The 22277-nt window shown below is 34.4% G+C and overlaps 3 protein-coding genes and 1 long non-coding RNA gene across 6 annotated transcripts; 2 read left to right on the forward strand and 2 right to left on the reverse strand.

Annotated features, from left to right (window-relative positions):
- Positions 1 to 5487: 5487 nt before the first annotated feature.
- On the reverse strand, positions 5488 to 6246 carry LOC114722616 (protein SLE1-like). The gene is made up of 2 exons (XM_028908695.1): positions 6129 to 6246; positions 5488 to 5717 (listed from the first exon to the last, which is right to left on the reverse strand). The coding sequence occupies exons 1-2, from the start codon at positions 6244 to 6246 to the stop codon at positions 5488 to 5490; spliced, it is 348 nt and encodes a 115-aa protein (XP_028764528.1).
- Positions 6247 to 12928: 6682 nt separating this feature from the next.
- On the reverse strand, positions 12929 to 13326 carry LOC114722656 (em protein H5-like). The gene is made up of 2 exons (XM_028908735.1): positions 13209 to 13326; positions 12929 to 13101 (listed from the first exon to the last, which is right to left on the reverse strand). Exons 1-2 carry the CDS (start codon positions 13324 to 13326, stop codon positions 12929 to 12931), a joined length of 291 nt encoding a protein of 96 aa, XP_028764568.1.
- A 1345-nt stretch (positions 13327 to 14671) lies between these two features.
- LOC114722586 (uncharacterized) lies at positions 14672 to 15784 on the forward strand. Its single transcript, XR_003738169.1, has 2 exons — positions 14672 to 14745; positions 15252 to 15784. It is a non-coding gene; the product is annotated as an uncharacterized LOC114722586 (long non-coding RNA).
- Positions 15785 to 17716: 1932 nt separating this feature from the next.
- On the forward strand, positions 17717 to 22206 carry LOC114722585 (ERBB-3 BINDING PROTEIN 1-like). Of its 3 annotated transcripts, none has more exons than XM_028908660.1 (10): positions 17717 to 17842; positions 17965 to 18082; positions 18239 to 18323; positions 18454 to 18603; positions 18698 to 18851; positions 20990 to 21205; positions 21282 to 21418; positions 21506 to 21597; positions 21687 to 21866; positions 21960 to 22206. In XM_028908660.1, exons 2-10 carry the CDS (start codon positions 17992 to 17994, stop codon positions 22034 to 22036), a joined length of 1182 nt encoding a protein of 393 aa, XP_028764493.1. In that variant the 5' UTR covers positions 17717 to 17842; positions 17965 to 17991; the 3' UTR covers positions 22037 to 22206. The 3 variants fall into 3 exon arrangements, with proteins under 3 accessions (XP_028764493.1, XP_028764495.1, XP_028764494.1); XM_028908662.1 differs by having other exon boundaries at positions 17971 to 18082; XM_028908661.1 differs by having other exon boundaries at positions 17717 to 17837.
- The last annotated feature ends 71 nt before the right edge of the window (positions 22207 to 22277 follow it).

Genomic DNA, 22277 nt, shown 5'->3' on the forward strand with positions numbered 1-22277 from the left:
TTGAAAGAAATAAATTAACCATCAAAAATTTTTAATAACAAGTTAGAAGTTATCATTTTTTACTCTAAAATTTGTCATTACAATATGCTCAATTGTCATTATGATTTTTTTTAGTAATTATGTTTTTTCTTTAAAACTTTATTGCAATTCTCCCAATTTCATTTATGCCCAGGTAAAAAAAAAATTTTATGTCCTTCCATTGCTCTTATACATATTACCTTTGGCTCTTAATATAAAACTTGGATAACTAATTTAAAGAAATTTACAAAAATTAGTTAAGTTGGTTGATTGTAACAAATATGTTGACTTTCCTAAATTACTTTCTTTAATTATATGTATTGGAATTATTCCTTGGTATGAACTCCTTACAATTAATAGGGATATTTTAGATATAAATTTGAGAAACAAAGTAAATTAAGGTCTTATATTTGGAACCAAATTTAATCTCCAATTAGATCTAATATTAGGGATAAGAGGTATCCTATACCTAGAGTATTACCATGATTATTACTTCAACAAACATACCCTTACATGTCATTTAAGAGCTCAAACTCAACCTTTCTCTTTTTTTATTTCAGGGTTGCTCAGTATTATTTCTCGAAATTCCAATTATCAATTAGAAAATTATCACCAATTACCCCAATCTATCATCTATCCCCCACTTGTTATTAATAGTCACTCTCCCGCGCGCCATATAATGCTGCTCCTCTCGCTTCCTGCATCCCATTCTTGTTCCTTTTTCATTCCAATAAATAAATTTTATTCTTTTAGTGAAAACCCAATCCCAACACATGCCGAACAAAAAAAAACATCATATTATAAATAAAATGATATGATATGATACCGAAAACATTGCAAAAGAAATCAAATAATTTTTCAAATTATAAGAAAAAAGAGAGATCGAGCAGGAGATGAGCTAAGGAATGTGCCTCGGCAGTACTAGGTGTCATGATATGAAAGGAACGAGTCCTTAAGCGTTCTTAAACTTGTGAGCTAAATGGAAAGGCAACAGTTTATGGATTTTACAAACGAAATGTTATTATTTGTTGTTGTTAGAGGAGGATATATTTTTACCAAATGGTTACGTAGAATGAGCAAGATAACAAAATAAAAATTCAATTATGTATACCAACAAGTTATTGGTTAAGATGAGAAGTGCTCTTGTTGGGAGAACTTAACCTTAATACTCCAAATTCGACCAAAATTACTCTTAGGTCTAAAATGACTTGAGGATACTCCAACTTATATAAAAAAAACAAAAAAATCATTCAGGTACGTTTTTTTTTCACAACTCTAGTTTTAATCCATTCCCGTCGCACTTATTTTATAATAATTCTCAAACAACGGTCATATGATACAATTCCTTCCCCTCATAAAACTCCCAATTAAACAATGGAAAGTTATCTATATTCCATTCCATACGGCTTCATACCATACTGTTGTGTTCTGTTACTATTTTATTAATTAATGACCGTTCTATTTTATTAATTAATGACCGTCCTATTCCATTACATCCTAAACGTATAACTCTCAATGCATCCGAATAATGTACTTTCACTATTCAACTCAAAAATTGATTATAATCCAAGTGTAAGTTGGATTCCACGGTTTATAGTTTCATTTCCATTCTCTCTGATGTTTTCAGTACTATCAGTCCTTTTGTCAAACAGATCTATAAGATTTGATTTGAATCTTATATAATTAATGAAGATTACCTCATTCACAATCACATCATTTACATAGCTATGTCACGTCATAGTATAAGGCATATCCTCTGTCCCCTCTGATTCTTTTATCATCTTTGGTTGGAAAAGCAGGAGTTTGTAAATCACTCATCTTCTACCTCAAGTCTTTGCTTTAAATTAAACGTCATAAATACAAAGAATATGTACTACTCTGAATAAAGTATTTGCTTACACCAGAAAAAGATCTTCAAGTTGCTCTTATTTTTTCCAGGGGGTGTCATAGTAAAGAAAGCTGCAATTAATGAGCAGCATCTCTAACTTTTCTCTTTTTCTTTTTTGTGGCGGAATGATGAGAAGCAAATACAATAAAGACCACATTTTGAAAAGTCCGAGGTCCTCTTTGTTTTTTTTGTGTGCCCTTTTTCCTTTTTAATGTTTCACGTTTAACATCAGTAGCCATCGTTGCATATTAAAAACTGAAGGAGTACCAAAAACGTTAAAATATTAATATTATTAAGTTACTATTGATATATGCCAAAATCATTACTCCACAATTTACAAATATAATCGTTCACCAAAAAAAAATCATAAAGATAGTCAAAATTATTGCTATATGATCTTATTCAAAATCAAACTCCCTCAGATCGTAATCTAATAAAAAGATTAGATTTAGAATTATTTACTGAACTAGATTTTGGCCCCCAAGAAGAACATGCTACACTAGATTTTTCCTCCCATACGAAGCACGGATAAATCAAATAGTGTTCAGAATTTCGGATAGCAGTTATAGTTGGCATGTGCAACAAAACATAATTTCAATAGTAGTACATCAAGTTATAGTGTTTTGCTAAGGAAAACAATTTAAAATGATGGGCTTGAAGAAAGTACTTTAAAATTCTTAAATGAATTATAATCAAGGCAAGGTATTTATTAAGAAATATATTTTACGGACTTCATACGCGTTTCTTCTAATTAACTCTGTTAATATGATTCTTAGAGTTTCCAATAGCATAGTATTGATATTGACCGGAGATCAATGCAAAAGGCAGGTTGGAGGTTTCAGGAAGAAGAAACTGGATTGCTTCAACGCACGATGCGCTGAAGAAGGAAAAAAGAGCTGCAGTGTCGGCGCGTTTTGTTCTTAGGTCGGATGGGAAGAAAAATATAAGAATACAAGAAGGAAAAACTCTGGGAAAAAAATGGTAATTATTAGTTTCGTAAGAATTTAGACTAAGTTTACTAAGTTTTGGTTTGAGTCACTGTACTTTTAATCCGATTTGGTTTTCGTTTATGCTTAACAATGTTAACTCAGACCAAATTCTTGTGAAATCATCTGAACTAAAAACTAAGATTTGAAACTATGTGAACTAAAAGCAAAATTGGATCAAACTATAAAAAGCAACAATGACGTTAACTCGTTTTTAGAATAACCGTTATTCTGCTATGGTAATAGGGTGAACACTTTAGGGAGTGTATCTGAGCAACCTGTCTCCTTCTTTTGCTCTTTTGATAATTCGCTCCAGCTTTACTTAAGGATGAAGTTTTTCTCAATTCAAGTTTCATGTGCTTAGCGTGCGTTTCAGGCTTGCTTAAGGATCCGTTTGAGAGAAGGAAAAGCAAAAGTCAGGGAAAAGAGAAAAGATTGATAAGGTGGGGTTGGAAGTTTTAAATTAATTATTTTTTTTGTTTTACATTTTTTTATTTAAAGTTTATAATCCCACTTTTCAATTTTTCAAAATAAGCTTAAAAATTTTTTTCCCCTCCACCCTTTCCTTCCATATTCCTCATACCAAATATAGGGTAAGAGTTGCTTCTTTTGAATTACTGCTCCCTCTTTTTTTTTTTAATAAGATATATGTCACTAAATGATGTTGATAAAAAAATGGGTTAAAATTAATTAGGAAAAAAAATGTAATAATTATAATTTTTCTTTAAAAATATCCCTAGTTACAAAGAGAGGGAGATATAATAAGAGACAAAATAAGAAAATTATTAAAATGGAAAAGATAGTGAAAGAAGAACAATATGTGACGAAAACAGAATGCGAGTATATTTCCAGTATTAATACTAAAATGAGAAATTAAATGGAGCCAAAATGAGAAACTGCTAAAGATAAAATTTGAGACATCCAAGTATCTCTCGTAAATAAAAATAAGCCATAGGTGATTGTTGGTCTTGTGAAAAAGGAACGAGGGAGCATAGGTTTCACAGAGACATGTCCGATAATGCAATATTGCATGTCGCTTTTGCTTATTTGTCTTAATTTTCTTACTTTTTGTGCGATTTTATTTGTTTTCTTCTTTGGCTTCTTTCCTTTTCCTTGTGAGCGGCTTTTCCTCCAATGTGTTTAACGCTTCCCAGCCTCTAGTGCGCCTTTAGGAAACAGAGGACACCCTCGACCGTCTCAACACACCAAGAACATGTATTATTATCCAAAAAAAAATAACTGTGGACTTTTTTAATTCATGCAGTTGACATTAAGTATGGCTTACGCTTTACAGGTTAAAATACACAAATTTTAACTATTTTAAAATTCATGATGGTAGAAAATTATTCTCATTGCATTTATGTTAAGGAGAACAAAAAGATGACGATGATGGAACTTCATTAAACAACAAAAAAGACATTGATTCCTATTAAAGGGTGACCAATAAATTAAACTATAAAAAATCTTTGGTAAGTTTAGCACGAAATATTAAAAATGAAGATAAAGATTGTGATTGAAATTGAAAACTATGTTAAAAAAATGTATAGTATTAGAAACTGTTTGTTACTTAGGATTAGGTAAGTCGATAGAGAAATATTATAGGGTACGGTAGTATTCCCTCAATCCCATCTACATAGAATTGTCTAATCCCAGCTCCAGGGAAAAAATGGTGCGTTGGCCCAAAAAGCAACAAGAAGCAACTCGCTTCAAGATTGGGCTTCATGCGTTCTAACAAAAACTGCAAAAACTCAATGAGTTAAAGTTCATTGTTTTTGGCCCAATGAAAAATACAAGGGAAAGCAAAAAGACAATAGAACTTTATTAATTGATAAAATACACAGCAAACTTTGTTAAGGGTAATTAACCGACAAAACCCAAAACCCTTTAGGGAGTCATGAAGAGACTTGTGTTAATTCTAGCTAAGTTTCAACCATACTTCACACACTTAATTCAATACATATACTACAAAGCTCCATAGCTTCATATATAGTATCTTCGAATAACTAATTGTGATCTTAACTAAGATGATGTGTTAACAGAATAAAGTTTAATATCTCCAACAATTTAAAAATATTTATTTATATTCTTACAAATAAATAGAGCACGTTAATTACAAACTGACGTTTTCGTTTTTTTTTTTTAATTGAACAAACTCACCAATTTACCAAAGAAGAATATGATAAACTCACCTTGATTTCCTACAATTCTTTTTTGGTCCGGACATTTGTTTTTCAATATTATTCACTTACAAAAATTAATTTTTCATTATGTTGAAAGTCCTAGTCACACAAACTTAACGGAAATAAAGAACATGTTAAACACATAAGAGAAAGTTATCATTATGAACCATAACTGCCTAGTTACAGCGAACGACATGCACAAAACCTCGTAAACCTTAAAGGAGGATCTGAAACACACTTAACTACTACCATATACTGCTACTACTACATAGCAGCTGCAGAAGTACATATTTTATGCAGCCAGGCTCCTAATAAGTAGACAAAGTGAAAACTTAATACACACATATAACTAAGACTAAGATTGCAGTGATCTGGTCTGAGCCAAGATAGAAAGAGGGAGATGATGGTGCGAATCTCATGCGGTGCTTCTTGTCTTATACTTGGACTCGTCGATGTGAATGCCTTCTTCTCGAGCTCGTTCTTCACCAGACTGTTCCATGGTGCTGAGACCACCCTTCTTGCCCATCTCGTGGTACCCTTCACTCCCTATTTGTTCCTTCCTTGTTTGCCCTCCTTTGCTTCCCAATTCTTGGTACCCTTCTTTCCCTAGCTGCTCCTTCCTTCTCTGTCCTCCCCTGCTCCTTCCTGCATTTCCTCTTCTCTTATCAGTAATATCAGATACTTCATGCACATTAATCTTCTTATGCAGACTGGAAATATAGAGGAAGCAGTACAAGCACACATGATCTTATATATGCTGAACATGAGAAAGACTACTTGTACGAGTCTGATAATAATTGGCATGTGAAAATGGCATATATCCTTATTGTGTTTCACAAAATGGCGCAAACCCTCTTGATTATCATGTTCAGAGAATGGCTAATACGTGTATATTGGCTATATATGAAAATCTCTGGCCATTTATACAAAATCACCAAGCAAGGAACGTGTTATTAATAGCCTACTAATATGACCAAAAGTGCTCTAAAATTAAAGTGCGTACAAAACCCTTTTTAATTTATCCGAAGAAACGTGGAGAGATGAAGAGAGAGTTGCCTTCAGCTAGGTGTTCTTGAGCTTCAAGACTCTTGCCTCCGGTGCCACCAGGGACAACCGTCTCTCCTTGCTTAGCCCTCTGATCAAGCTCTTCTCTGTCTTGCTGCTGTGAAGCCATGTTCCTCACCCTCAGGTGTTTGGGATTCTTAATTGGATCGGAATAATATAGGAGAAGAACGAAACTGATTGATCAAGTTGCACACTGCTCAAACACAAAAGGTTCATGATTTATAGAGATTCGATGATCCTATGGATATAATCAAGCGATGACTTTTTGAGGGCAGGTAAACAGTAGAAGAATTAACCCGCAAGTGACAGAGCTCATCAAACTACAGTAAAGGCAACAATGCAAGGACACGTGTAATGTGGACGAGGACACGCAGGTTTTCAGAATGACACGTACCATGTGGTAACTTGAATCGGTCGCGGTGGGGCCGATCTGTTTTTCTTATCTTCTTAGCCGTAGTTTCTCAGTGAAGTTGGAAATTTGGGTAAGGCTTGTTCTATAGACGTTCGGCGGATCATTCCAATTAATAATACGTACGTTGGTAAATTAATATTCCACATAAGATCATCTGATAAACTAACCTTTTAGACTGGGATATTGTAAATGAGCATATTTGATAATGTTTGATAATATTTTTGTATGCAGATTCTTTTATGACTCACCCATGAATGGACGACTGAGCAACATGAATCAACATTATTATAAGCTTTAAAATATTTTATATAACTTGCTTCCTTCTTGTTATACGGTGCTAATTTAGATTCTCATTTTATTTTTAAATATATGTCCCAGACCAAATTTTCAACGTATAGCTATTATTTGTTTCCAATAATTTTATTTTTAGATGGATGCATGAGATCAGTAGAGGCAGTTAATAATTAAAACAGTGTAAAATTAAATGGAGGCCAAAACTGAGAAAGGAAAAAAAAAACTTTTAATACATAGGATATGGATTTGTTTTCTCCAGAGTTGGTACTCCTTCGATCCTTAATATAAGACCCATTTAACTAATTTGATTAGATTAAGGAAGTTAGGTAAGTTAGTTAATTATAAGAAAAGTGACACGTTTTTTCCTGAAACACCATAATCATCTTTCTTAATACTCCCTCTCTCTCTTCTACTTGGTTATGGTTGAGGAAGTATCCATAGGAGTAATTTAAAGAAAATTGATAAATATAAGAAATGGGTCTTATATTTAGGACCAAAATCAACTCAAGAATTAGGTCCTATATTAAGGACGGAGGAGTATATTTTTTTCAATTAAAGACAGATGAACAGAAACCTCGCCGTATATATCAAGGCCATTTTTAATACATGGTTAAAAAAGGCGATTTTTAATAGAAGTATTTAGGGTAAATTATATGTTTGATCTTCTAAGTTTAGATCAATTTCCACTTTAATTTTTTAATTTTTAACTTTATGAAGTATGTTTTTAACACCGTTTACTTGCTGTCTCAACAAATTTAAATGTTAACTATGTAATTAAATGTTGAAGAAACATGCTCTAAGTCTTAATTTATTAATATAATCATTTTTTATTTTAAAATTTAAGCATTCTTTTTCACGTGTTTAGCTACAGAATTACTATTATTTAAATTCATTGATTCAGTATTTTTTATTAACAAAACTAGTATTGGTAAAATCAAGAGGCTAAAAATATAGTTTATAAATTAAAATTTTGTGTAAACTTAGAGAATTAAGTTTACACTTCAATGAAGCATTTGGATGTAATTTTATAGTAGCAGTAGGAATAATAATAGGGAAATGACAGTAAAATACCATGTGAATTCCAAAAAGACAAATAAGGCACCTGAATAAGCAAAATGACAAATAAGGCATTGGGTATCAATCTGGAATTTTGATTTTTGGCCTAATAACCGAATTGCCTTTATTATGTTTGAAAACTGAGATGGAGAAAGATTTCTCCCGGTGAAAGCAATCCCCCCACTTGGCGAAACCGAATCCCCCCACTCGACGAAACCAATCCCTCCACTCAGCTAGTGAAACCGAACCCCCCTACTCGGAGAAACCAATCCTCCCATTCGGTGAAACTAAATCCGAATCCCCCATTTGTAGTGAGAGAGGGAGTGAACCTGTGGGAAAGAAGTTGATGGAGAGATTTGGATTATTCATTTTTGTGGCTGCTTCATGGTAAAATAGGAACAGGATTATTGCATTTGAGGGTTTATATTTAGTATTCAGTGAATGATGAAGGAGAAATCAGAAAACAATGGCAAGCAATTACGTAACGTAACTGCTGTCATATGCCTGCTGGTTTTTGGTAAATCCCATTACGTGAATGGTAAATTTTACTATACATGTAGTTAATTATGAAAGTTAATAGTTCAATATTTATTGTGACGTACTTCAGGTGCACGTTCACTGAATGATTTATTTATGCTTATAAGTTGCCTTTCCGGTGAAAACAATCCATTGAAGAAGTAGTCACTTTCACTATAAAAGTTGTGAATCACATTATGTATTTTGTAAAATTTAGTGTGAAATTTTATTGGTGGTGAAAAGTAAGTTACTCATCCTCCAAAAATATATTGCAAAACCTATTAACAAAGTGGTCACTTTTACTACGAAAGTTGTAAATCCCAGTATATGTTTTGTAAAATTCAACGTGAAATTTTATTGGTTTTTAGAAACAAGTTGTCCATCCCCTGAAAACTTGTTGCAAAAGCCATTTAAGAAGTAGTCATTTTCACTATAAAAGTTGTAAATCTCACTGTGTGTTTTGTAAAATTCAGCGTGAAATTTTATTGATTTTTAGAAACAAGTTGCTCATCCCCTGAAAAGAGGTTGCAAAACCCATTTAAGAAGTGGTAATTTTCACTACAAAAGTTGTAAATATCACTATATGTTTTGTAAAATTCAGCATGGAATTTTATTGGTTTTTAGAAACAAGTTGCCAATCCCTTGAAAACATGTTACAAAACCCATTGAATAAGTAATTATTTTTACTACGAAAGTTGTAAATCCCACTATACGTTTTGTCAAATTTAGCGTGGAACTTTATTAGTTTTTACAAACAAGTTGTTTATCTCCTGAAAACAGGTTGCAAAACCCATTAACAAAGTAGTCACTTTCACTACAAAAGTTGTAAATCACGATATGTGTTTTGTAAAATTCAGGACAAATGGTTTAATAATACTAGAAAACCAGACAGCTTCACATTCTCTGAAAATGGTTTTATGCGAAGAACAGAGACAGAACCAAAATTTTTTAGAGAAATGCTAGGCAATAACATTTTAAGCTGTGGGAACCCATCGAAAATTAGCGTTTTCCTCTCTCCTTCCTCTCTTCTTCCCGATTTCATCAACGTCTTCCTCCTCTCTCCTTCCCGTATTTCATCAGCGTCTTCCTCTCTCCTTCCTCTCTCCTTTCTCTCACTTTTAGACAGGGCATTTTGATCTTTTGGCAAAAAATCTGAATTCCAGATTGGTACCCAGTCCCTTATATGTCATTTTGCTTATTCAGGTGCCTTATTTATCTTTTTGAAATTCAGGTGGTATTTTGTTGTCATTTTCCCATAATAATAATATAATAATAATAATAATATTATTATTATTATTTTAAACTGAAATAATAATAATAAAAAGCTTGACTGCGTTCAAAATTTCAAAAGCATGGGGTGGGCCGAAGCTTTCATCCACCTTCCCATAGTCACAGAGACACACACATTGTAATCTCACTCCACAGCCCGAAAAGCAGAACAAAATATGCGTAATGAATGGGCTCCACATAAAATGGGCTGACTATGAACCTGAGACTAATGGACCACAAGATACAGTAATTGGGTTTATTAGGAGTGGAATAGGGTGTTTATGGTAAGTTTCTCCTCTCTGTCCTTTCTTCCCTCCGGCAATTGTCACTGTGACTATGGGGTTTCTGCTGTTCTTATTCCCTTCCTATAGCTTTTGTAGCTTCTTATCTCATCCGTAATGCTTCTTCATCTCTTAGTATTATAATTGTAAGACTGGTTACAAATATATATATATGAGTATCATAACCCCTGATCTGTCTTGTAATTATTTCTGTTAACCCTTGATTATAAAGAGTGGCCATAACAATGTGCATCTCTTTTATAATCTTTTATCTTATATTCTCCCTCCGAGCATGAAACCTCGCCTCCGGAAGCAGAGAGAACTGGGCATGGAGGGGGATTCTTCAACGGCACATCACGACAAATAACCTAAATTAAGAGAAACGACGATCAGCTACAAGATTCGACCACATGGTTTATTAACTATTACTACCTCCGGTCCTAATTATAAGACCCAGTTGACTTATTTGAGGAGATTAAGGAAGTAAGTTAAGTTAGTTATTTGTAATAAATAAGTGTTGTCATTCCTAAAATATCCTTGCTAATTAAGTATATTAGCTAGAACTATTATTATTAGAAGGATTATCTTGGAAAAAAATGCATAAATATGAGAGACAAAATGGATTGGGGTCTTATAATTAGGACCAAACAAAAAATCAAACGGGGTCTTATAATAAGGACCGGAGGTAGTACCACCGATATAATCCCAGTACCAATAACTATCTACGTCTACACACACGCACACCCCAATAAAATTTGTTAAGCTTATTAAATCTGTGACAAGATATGACTTTCTATACTTAATCTTAATTATTAAATGGGTTAATATAATATTTGGTCCCTCAAGTTTGTCTTTATTTTGGTTTTAATCTTTTAAGTTTCAGACCATAGATTTTGGTCCTTTAAGAGGTAAAATGGTCTAAGTCTTTATTAGATTATAGGAACTAAAGAGAAAACTTGAGAATGACCAAAACTTATAGTTTAAAATTTAAGGGATCAAAACCAAGATAAGAGTAAACTTAAAAGACTAAAGTTTGTATTAACTGTCGTTAAGTCCTAAACATAATGAGGAGTGTATTTTTTTTGGGTGAAATTCTTTTTTTTTTTGGTAATTTAAGGCAACAGGGCCTTTGGCCCCCCCCGCGATTTCCCCCGGTATCTGGCGCTTTTTTTGAACCCTGACCTTCCACTGGGTCAGGTAAACCCGGGCAACCGACTAATCCGGAGTCGAGGTTTAGTTGGAGCGCATCCTATAGCACTTTGTGCCAAGATGAGTATCCTCTTCTACCGACAAGTGCGCTCTCAAGGTGAGAACACAGGTTCTCACCTTAGAGTCGTCACTCGTCAGCCGCTAACCACTGCGACCAACACTTGTTGGTTGGGTGAAATTCTTTTGATGATCCCAAGAATGATTTACATTTAGACCGCCAAAAAGCTCCAGTAAATGTATTATATTTGAGACCCGAGGCAGTAGTACCATAGAAAGGAGGAGAGCCAGGAAGCAGTAGCTTATATATGTTGGTCTACTAATTCAAGAAATACAAAAAAGTTGCACTGGCCTTTAATTCATTAATTTGCAGGAGAGAAAATCGGCCAATAGCTCAATGAGATCGGATCCAAACGCTTTAATAAATCTTTTAAACCCAATTCCAATTTCTACATTTATTGGCTGGTCCATCGAAAGTTACGTTGGAGAGAGTTAAATAACAATTTTAAAAAATTAAAAAATTAATTAAATTAGTTATTTATAATAAATACGTGTTCATTTTTTCAAATTATTCTTACTGTTGAAATTATATTTAGATAAAAATACCTCATATTAATAGAAATATTTTTAAGAATATTAATAGAAATATTTTTAAGAATATATTAAAAATTATGAGACAAATGAATTAGGTGTATTTAAAAACTAACTAGCATTATTATCAATTTTTTCAAATTATTCTTACTGTTGAAATTATATTTAGATAAAAATACCTCATATTAATAGAAATATTTTTAAGAATATTAATAGAAATATTTTTAAGAATATATTATAAAATTATGAGACAAAATGAATTAGGTGTATTTAAAAACTAACTAGCATTATTATCAATTTTGGTTCATTGATGTTATTTCTCTTACATTCCAAAAAGAAAGAAAGAAACATTCAAGCTAGTTGTGTTCGTCTTTTCACAGTCTTGTATATACTGATTAAGGATACAAATATGGTATGATAATAAATATGTATTTACTTTCTTAAATTATTCTTATTTAATGATATATATTGAAATTGTATTTAGCTAGAAATACCTGGGCATATTTAAAAACGAACTAGTATTGTTATCAATTTCGGTTCATTAATGTTATTTCTCTTACATTCAAAAAAGAAAGAAAGGAAGAAAGAAACCTTCATGCTAGTTGTGTTCGTCTTTTCACAGTCTTGCATATACTGATTATTAAGGATACAAATACGGTAAATGTTATATCATCAGCAAACTGGAAAAAGGTCATTCAGTAAAGTAGGAGGAGCTCAGATTGTTCCCAAAACAAGTACAACGTAACCCATAATTTTTGAATATTAAAAAAAAAAAGGTCGCATAATAAGAGAAGAGAGATACAGAGAGAATATAGCCAGAGGGGATTATATAGTACCAACCAAAGCAAACAAAATAGGATTATTCGAAAGTTAGCTTACATAAACATTACATGAAAATAAGGACACGCACTATGCCTGTCTGAAGGAGCAAGTTGAAGTATTCAACACACACGTATGGTCTGCTTACAAAGGGAAACCTAAAATTAACCCTAAAACATTACAGCAAAGGTCGACGTCCTATGGTAGTACAACAACAACAGCCACAAACTTACTAGTCCTACAATTTCCAACAGTAACTAACTATTAGTACCATATAAAAACGGCAGCAGGAACATTACCGACTACGCACGTATATGAAATATGCGTGCATGGTAAGTTTCTGTCTACTACTGGTTATGGTTTCTGGTTGTGAACTTGGACTCGTCAATGGAGATGCCTTCTTCTTCAGCTCGCTCTCCTCCAGACCTGTCCATGGTGCTCAGTCCTCCTTTGCGTCCCATCTCCTGAAACCCTTCTGTCCCCAGCTGCTCCTTCCTCGTCTGCCCTCCTCGCTGCCTCCCTTCATGATTAAACATCCAAATCTGCTCAGTTATATACACTAAACAAAACTACTGTTAAAAGAAATATATGTAGGAGAAGGATATTATTATGCATGTATATATGTGCCTTCAGCTAAGTGTTCCTGAGCCTCGAGGCTCTTGCCGCCGGTGCCGCCGGGGACGACGGTCTCTCCTTGCCTGGCCCTCTGGTCAAGCTCAGCTCGATGTTGTTGCGACGACGACATTTCTTCTTCTTCTTCTTCTGAGTAACACGTACGAGAGATGACTGATGCAAAGAGTTATTTGATGTGAATTCCCTGATTTGTGACGCGTTGATTGAGGAAGTGTGCGTTTTTTATGGTGGAGAGACGATGGAGGAGGCGAAGGTGGATGTTGACACGCTCTTCCTTATAATGATGCCACGTGGCAGAAGAGGTGGGCGAACGCTGCCACGGAGGTGGCTTCATTCGGTGACACAGCAGAGAATGACACGTACCACATCAATCAAACCAATACATTGATTCCTCGGTCTCCCGGGGGAAGTGAGAGGAGCTTAATACTTAGGTTGTTTCAAGCGAATCTTCCTCAAAATGAAGAATATTTAAACATCAAATTATGCTAAAAAGAAGCGAGTTATAAATTATTTTTTTTAAAAGAACTAAAAAAAAAATTGTCGATCGACAACATTAAATCAAGACTTGATGGTTATATATCTCTCATTTTAGTTCAGGAGAAAGCTCAATTGAGGGCTACTGCCCCATACAGTTTATATAAGAGTTATGTTACTAATTTAAGAATATTAAAAATATTAGTTGAATTGATGATTTATAATAAATTGTGTTAATTTTTTTAAAATACCAGCTTTAATTATTCTTGGTGGAATACCCTTACAATCAATAATAATATTTAAAAAAAATTATAAATTTAAAAAATGAAGTGACTTTAAAATCTTATATTTAGAATCAAATTTAATTTTTAATTGGCTCTCATATTAAGGATCATAGAATAAGTAGTAATTAAAAAAATTGCGAATTGAATTAGATAAAATAATTGAAAAAAATTGGGGAAAGTCTCCCATTGGCAATTTTATCAATGAAGAGGAGCTAAATTAGAATAGTCGTGCTCTATGCGTACAAAATTTGGAGAGTATCAAATATATATATATGGCCATAAAAATTTATCAAGCCATTGGGGCAGTTTTTCCAATTTCATCAAATGATTTTTTTTTTTAATTTTTAATCTGCTTGCGGATTGATTTGTGTGTTACGTCTCCGTGCAGGTGGGAATGAGAATCTAAATGGTCAAAGATCAAAACATACCATTGGTTCGTCCCTCCTAAGAAGAAAAAAGACGAGTGGAGCAAGCGTTTCACCTGGAGACGTATTAAACTTCAAACCCGAGGCGTTTAAAAACGTTTAATACTCCCCCCCCCCCCCCCCCCCCCCCCAAAAAAAGAAAAAAAACTCGGAATCAGGCCCCACTCAGAAAATGCAGAGAAATCCGTCCGCCTTGGACTTCCTTTCACTCCCCCCCGCCCCCCAACCCAACCCTCTTTCTATAATATGGGCAGTCTTCAGCGTCTTCATTCTATTCTGCCAGACACAAAAACCAGAACCAGCCATTCCCTTTGTTTCTGCTAGTTCTGCTTCAATGAGGTACGCAGTGTCAGATTTACAAAACTATGCAAGAACCTGATATACATTTCATCGAGCTCTTTCATGTTTCCTCTCTCACTCCATCAGTCTCTGTTTTCTATTCTTGTTGATCTTGTGGAGACTGCAACTGAGATTTGTGTTTTCTATACCATCTTTCACTCTTCATCCTCCTCCTCTGCTTTTTACATGCTTCTTCTCTCACTCATGCCTCTCTGTTTTATGTTCCCGTTAACCATTTTGGCGATTGTGACTGAAATCTGGGCTTCTCTGCCTCATAAGTAAGAAATCACGTTCAACATTTCCCTGAGATGATTGATTTTTTTCTCCTCTTGAAGAAAACAGGAATATCTTGTGTTTTCTTAGCACATATTCATGCTACGGATGGGCAAGATGCAGATGTTGCCATTGAACATAGTTGCTCTGTTTTTAGTTTCATTTAACAAAATTTAGATCGTTACCATCTTTCTACTTGAAATTTCTAAGGATTTTCTGAATGAATATGCTCAGGGAGCAAGTGGCCAAACTCTTCAAAGAACTACGAGAGATCATGGACAAATTCTCAACGGCGTTGATTGCCTTACTTGCGGCCAAGAACGCCATAGGCACAGAAGCGAACCCTCTGCTCAAAAACGAGCACGTTAAACTTATGATGATGTTTCTGGTTTTGATCATTGTTCTTTACCACCTAACGTTGGTGATCAGAACAGTTCTTGTTCAGCTACCTCCCCAGAACACTCGCCTTCCTCACATTCTAACACTCATCATCATAGCTTTGCTCGGAGGTTCTGCATCAGTTTTAGCTTTGGTCATCATTTGAAAGCTCCCTATCGGCCATTTCCTTTCGTCAACGTGGGCTTTGTGGCTTTCTATTCACTGTTGTCGTTGTTGTTGTTCATTGACTCTAATTTGGTACCGTCTTTTCTTGGGCTTTTCCATGTCACTGGAACAAGTTTGTGTGTCTTGATCGATTGGGATGATTAAAAGCTTATACGCATTTTAATATTTTATATCTCTTATTACTTTTGAATGTGGGATTTGTATTCTCCAACATCGTTAACTTTTTCCGGTTTTGGTTACATTAATTCCCCAAGTCATGTTGCTGAGGCATGACTGGAAAAGAACCAGTGCTACAGTCTAAAAGTACACAACACGGATAATTTTATAAGTTAATATAATATTTGGTCTGTTAAAATTATTTTCATTTTAATTTTGATCCTCTCAAATTTCTTTTTATCCCGTCTTATAATTTAATAAAAACTTAGATTATTTTACCTTTAAGACTAAAACTTATAATTTGAAACTTGAGAGATTAATAACAAAATGAAGGTGTTATTAAAAAAATAAAGACAAATTTAAATAACTTAAAATTATATTAACCCAAACTTTATACTAAGAAGTGGCATTTTATGTGCAGGTTTGAATTAGAAAGAGAAATGGACAAGGTGTTCACCAAAAAAACAGAAAAGAAATGGACACGTATTTATCTTGACTTTGTGAACTCTACATGTGTTGAACCAAACTTAAGAAAATTTTGCGGCAAATCTTAGTATTTGCAAATCATAGAGTAGGCCTTCTTCCTCATGCCTCTGTCACGAATTTAAGAAAAAAAAGTAGATATTGCAGTGAGAACACAACATTTCGGGTCATGCTTCTGGGATTCACATATTTCAAGGAGATTTTCCCCCCGGATACACCCTAAGCCCATTTACAATTTTGGTTGAGGCCTCAAAAATCAAAATTGAAAAGTCCCCAACACGTCTGGGCACATGTGGACCAAAAATCTTAAATTTGGATTTGAAATTTTCTTGGTCATGAAATGAATTAAATCGCTACGTTGGCCTCACAAGCAAAAACTTTAAATGTAAATCTTGTAAGAATAATAAAATTCAGTCCTCAGAAAGTACATTATATGTGTAGGGGGTGTTTGGTTTGGGTAAAAAATATTTTTAAAAAATATTTTCACACGAGTCGACACAAAATTTTTCTCACATATTAATTTCATATACCGTAAGATTATTTTTAAAATTATGGTTTAATTTCCATCTAAATCATCCCTTATTGTTTGTAAATCCTAATCCTCATAATTAGGAAAAACCATATTGAAGGTACCTATACTTTCTCTCAATTTTTAATTTGGTACCTATGTGTTTTTTTCCCTTTAATTAAACATTTAATTTTATTTTTTTAGCAATATTAGCTCTTATAACTTTGTTCTATTGATATTTTTAGTCTCTACATAAGGATTAATGATGTTAATAGAGGAAAAATAAAGATTTAGTTAAGAACAAAAAACACATAGGTACCAAATTGAAAATTGAAAAAAAGTATAGGTACCTCCAATATGGTTTTCCCCTCATAATTATGATATAATTTGTTTCAAATGTTGCTGGAGTTTTTTTCAGATGGCAATGACTGAAAACATCAAGTTATATGGGAAGGATCACAATTTAATTTTACAAAAGATAAATAATTTTTTTTTAAATTATCAATTATAACTTATTTTCACATGTGAATATAAATTTTAATTTTTAGGATTCCTAGTACTAATAAGTGATATGCCTGGATTTTTTTTTTGCCGTAATAATAATATGTCTTGAATTGTATATTTCATTAGTGACCAACGGACATATTTTCTTATCAACAGGCAAGTGATCATTTTCCATACTTTTGTCAATCAACATGTGCACACACATATTTATAATTGATACTCATACATAATTATTGATTTACAGAAAATCCAGAAATTCTATGCAACTTCCAAGATCATTATTCGTACGTATGGGGTAAGGACAGAAATGTCCAAATATTCTGCTTATGATCCAACCTGGTTCTGGACTCTGGTGGCTGGTGGTGAGGCCGGGGGGAGCGCACTAGAGGGGGAAGTGTTAAAAATTGTTGACTTTTTTCAAAAAAGAGTTGAGATAAGCTCTTGGGCGTTCGAAGGATGAATTCTATATAAGCCAACGTTGGCTCTGTAGTCACTTGTAACCCTAGTTGGAGCGAGCCACCAATTTCTCGGCTTTCCCTCTTTTTTCAACTTTGCTTGCACCCTTCCTTCCTCACTCAATAACTAGGATAAACATCGCCGTCAATCTAACTCTGTAAGGTGACTCACACTGCAAACCTCATTTCACCTGCTTTCATTGGTCTTTGTTTTTATTGTAGCCTGATTCTGATTCCAACGAGATAAAAGATTGATTTTCCCCCTCTTTTCCTTGTTTTCTGAAGTTGCAGGGATTCAATATTTGAGATACCATGTCGGACGATGAAAGGGAGGAGAAGGAGCTGGATCTCTCTTCTTCTGAAGTCGTCACCAAATACAAGAGCGCGGCTGAGATCGTCAACAGTGTGTTCCTCATTCTCTGTTTCTATTCTCCATCTTCACGGGCTAATTTTGTTTTTGTTTACCTGTTTAAGCAAAAATGCAGCTTCGCAGTCGGTTCCGTGTATTTTTGTTTCCTGGAAAAAATTGATACTGATAACTGACGGGTACACTTTGCAGAGGCTTTGCAACTAGTTGTTTCAGAATGTAAGCCGAAGGTCAAGATTGTAGACTTATGCGAGAAGGGGGATGCATTCATTAGAGAGTAAGTTTTTATTGCTCGTCCCGTTGGATATTGCAGCATACATAGTGTTGGATTTGTCTCTAAATGTATAATCTTTATATTTGTTTTCTATGATTTTTAGCTTATGGGATGTGCCCCCTTTTTTATGAAGGCAAACTGGTAACATGTACAAGAACGTGAAGAGGAAGATTGAGAAAGGCGTTGCGTTCCCAACTTGCATATCTGTGAACAATACAGTCTGTCATTTCTCACCCCTCGCCAGTGATGAGACAGTGTTGGAAGAAGGTGATATGGTGAAAATGTAAGACTCCAAGGCATATTTCTCTTATCAAAATTGAAGGAATGGGCGAAGCTTTTGCTATTTCTATCTTAATGGTTTCTTTGGTTGAACGTAGCGACATGGGGTGCCATATAGATGGGTTTATTGCTGTTGTGGCACATACGTTTGTTCTTCAGGAAGGGCCGGTTACAGGAAGGGCAGCTGATGCCATTGCAGCTGCTAATACTGCTGCTGAAGTGGCCTTGAGGCTTGTAAGACCAGGGAAAAAGGTAATTATGTATCCGATCTTTTATCTTGCAACTGTATTTGTAAATATTATGACGCTGTTCTCTCTGTTCCGCCATCTCTCCTGTCTGTAAATATTAGCTATCGGTCATTCCATGTGTATTATCTGGATATAGTTTTCCTCCTTGTTCTTTCTATAGTGTTTGATCTCTAAATGATGAAAAAACTACCTTGAGCTATGGATAAACTCCTATGAAGCTTCATTGTCATAGTTACACTGATAGAGGTCATCCTGGTTTTTCCTCCACCACTTAGGATTCCTTTATGATGAATTCTTCAAATTCATGAAGTATTTGCTTTGATTTTGCTTGCATTTGGCAGGCTGTGGGGAAAATCAATATTTCATTGGTAGTTTTATTTATCTATCAAGTGTACTCTGTGCTCCATGCCTGTTTTTATCTATTAGTTTCATGGCCGATGGAGATAAGCTCAATGCTTATAAATATGAGCGCGCAGAGGCAGCCTGTGGGGAAAATCAATTTATTCAAGTTTTTAGTTATATCATGTTGGGTTTTTTTTTTTTTTTTTTTGGGGGTCTGGTAAATGTACTCTGTGCTCCATGCCTTTTTTTATCTGAGTTTCATGGCCTATGGAGATAAGCTCAATTTTTATAAATATGAGCGCACAGAATTAGAAGCTTCTAAACATTACTTTTTGACCCTATATGATGAACATCTCCTAAAAAGCTATGGACATTGTCCAAGTGCGGCTTATGTCATAGTTACTCTGATAGGGTATCTGTTATGCCCGATGCAATCCTTTGTTTAGATGCTCAGTTGTTGGCTTTTGATTGATGCACTTCTCCATATTTATGTTTCTTGGGTAGTTAAAAAGAGTTGCAAATTCAGTGTCTTTTTCTCGTTGCAAAAATGATAGAATTTGTTGTAGATATGATTTACCTTTATATGTTTGTCTGTGTATCAATTTCATTAATTCTAGAATAAATTTGCAGCTTTTGCAGTACAAACTTCAAAACAGTGTACCTTTAATTGCAAGGATATGTTTCATTGATGGCAACTTTGCCGAGGCTATCAATACCATATTGGTTTCCTCCTTTCCCTGTTGCCTAAATTATAAATGGCTAAAAAAAATTTAGTTTTGTGGTTCTGCTGATTTGTCTTTTATCAGTATAACTGCTTATTGCAGCCAACATCTTACACTAGACAATTCTATATATAATGATTTACACATGGAATTTGAGTTGTTTTAATTTAGACTGAGTAGCAACTCTTGTGGTTTAAAATGGTGAACTTTTAGTTGAATAAATGTTTTATTAGTGGCAACTTTGCCGAGGTTATCGATGCCATATTGGTTTCCTCCTTTCCCTGTTGCCTAAATTGTAATTGGCTGAACAAATTTTGTTTCATGATTTTGCTGATTTGTCTATTGTCAGTATCATTGCTTCTTGCAGCCAACACCTTACACTGCACAATACTAGAAGATTTGCTTGTGGCATTTGTTTTGTGTTAATTTAGAAATAAGTTGCAGCTTTTGTGGTTTCACTGGTGCATGTTCAAAATGTATATGGCATTTTATCATAAAAGTTTAAATGGCAACTTTGCCGAGGTTTTCAATGCAATATTGGTTTCCTCCTTTCCCTGTTGCCTAGATCAAATTTGGCTGATGAATCAAATTTATGGTTGTCCTGACTTGTCAATTGTCAGTACCCTTGTTTCTTGGAGCCAATATGCTATAACAATCAAACTAATACCCTTAAATTGTGTGAAGAAAATAGTTTGAACTTAGAATTTCATTGTCTAGTTGTTAAATGTAATTTAAGATAAATATAATGTGTTAAAGCTTTAATAATGGCAAATTGGCTGTGATAATTGATATCACTTTAGCTTTCTCCTTTCCCTGTTGCTTGAATGGAAACTGGCTAAAAAATGTCATGGTTGTGCTGACACATATTGTCAGTACATCTGTCTATGGTAGCTACTGTGCTATATGGATATTCAATTTCATAATCAAATGACTTGATGCTTGCAGTATGCCATTACTCTCCCACTTGTTCAACCTATACTCTTTTTGTGAAAAGCTGTCTAATAGTAATTATTGTGCTTAGTGTAACGATACAGCAGTTCATGATGGAGTTGTTAATCAATGTCTTTTTGCCTGACAGAACAAGGATGTGACTGATGCAATTCAGAAGGTTGCTGCTGCTTATGATTGTAAAATTGTTGAAGGTGTTCTTAGCCACCAAATGAAGCAGTTTGTTATAGACGGGAATAAGGTTGTGCTGAGTGTGTCTAATCCAGAAACAAGGGTCGATGATGCAGAGTTTGAAGAGAATGAAGTTTATGCTATTGATATAGCAGCTAGCACTGGAGAAGGCAAGGTATGAAATTTTTACTAATTCATTTGACAGCATAATGCTGCAGCTCTTATGAATAGCTTACGCACGTCACTTGCAGCCTAAGCTGCTGGATGAGAAGCAGACAACTATCTATAAGAGGGCTGTTGACAAGAATTATCACTTGAAGATGAAAGCATCTAGGTTCATTTTCAGTGAAATAAGCCAAAAATTTCCAATTATGCCGTTCACTGCCAGGTAATAATGTTTTCATTATCCTGTTCAAATTTTTGCATTTTAAATCTATTTCTTTCACACCACTTAACATTATTTACCATATGCTAGGGCTTTGGAAGAGAAAAGAGCTCGATTGGGATTGGTGGAATGTATGAACCACGAACTCTTGCAGCCGTATCCTGTTCTTCATGAAAAGCCTGGTAAAATTGCCAGTTGAATGATTAGATCCCAATAAGTATTGGAATTCTGTGTTGCTTGCTAATATTGCACAATATCACACTATTTTCAGGTGATTTTGTTGCACACATCAAATTCACAGTCTTACTGATGCCCAATGGATCGGATCGTATCACCTCTCATCCTCTCCAGGAATTGCAGCCCACAAAGACAATAGATGATCCTGAAATCAAGGCATGGCTAGCCTTGGGCACAAAAACAAAGAAGAAAGGCGGTGGAAAGAAAAAGAAAGGTAGACTGGAAGCTTGAATCTTCATGCTGAGATTCATCATTTGCCTAATCAATATGAATAGAATAATAACATTGCTTAGCTAATTGGTTGCAGGTAAAAAAGGTGACAAGGCAGATGAGCCGGCAGGTGAGTCCATGGAGGCAATAAATGGTGCGGAGTCTCAAGATTGAGTCTCTTCCTTTCCTTCTTTCCTCTCCCACATGACCTCTCAATTTTGGTACATTGTTCACCAAATTGTATTTGTTTGGATTTGAGTTTAGTAATAGTGTTCAGAGTTTAGACATCGATTCTGATGTTAACTTCTTTATGCACAATTCAGTTGTTCATTCGTTGACCCAAATGCCATGCGCGCTTGAGCACGCTGATTAACTGCATGGTGTTGGAAAAATACTTTGATAGGTCTTTGAAGCT

This window comes from Neltuma alba, unplaced genomic scaffold, assembly GCF_004799145.2.
Source record: "Neltuma alba isolate B1F8T4 unplaced genomic scaffold, ASM479914v2 tig00012097_pilon, whole genome shotgun sequence".
Classification (NCBI taxonomy): domain Eukaryota; kingdom Viridiplantae; phylum Streptophyta; class Magnoliopsida; order Fabales; family Fabaceae; genus Neltuma; species Neltuma alba.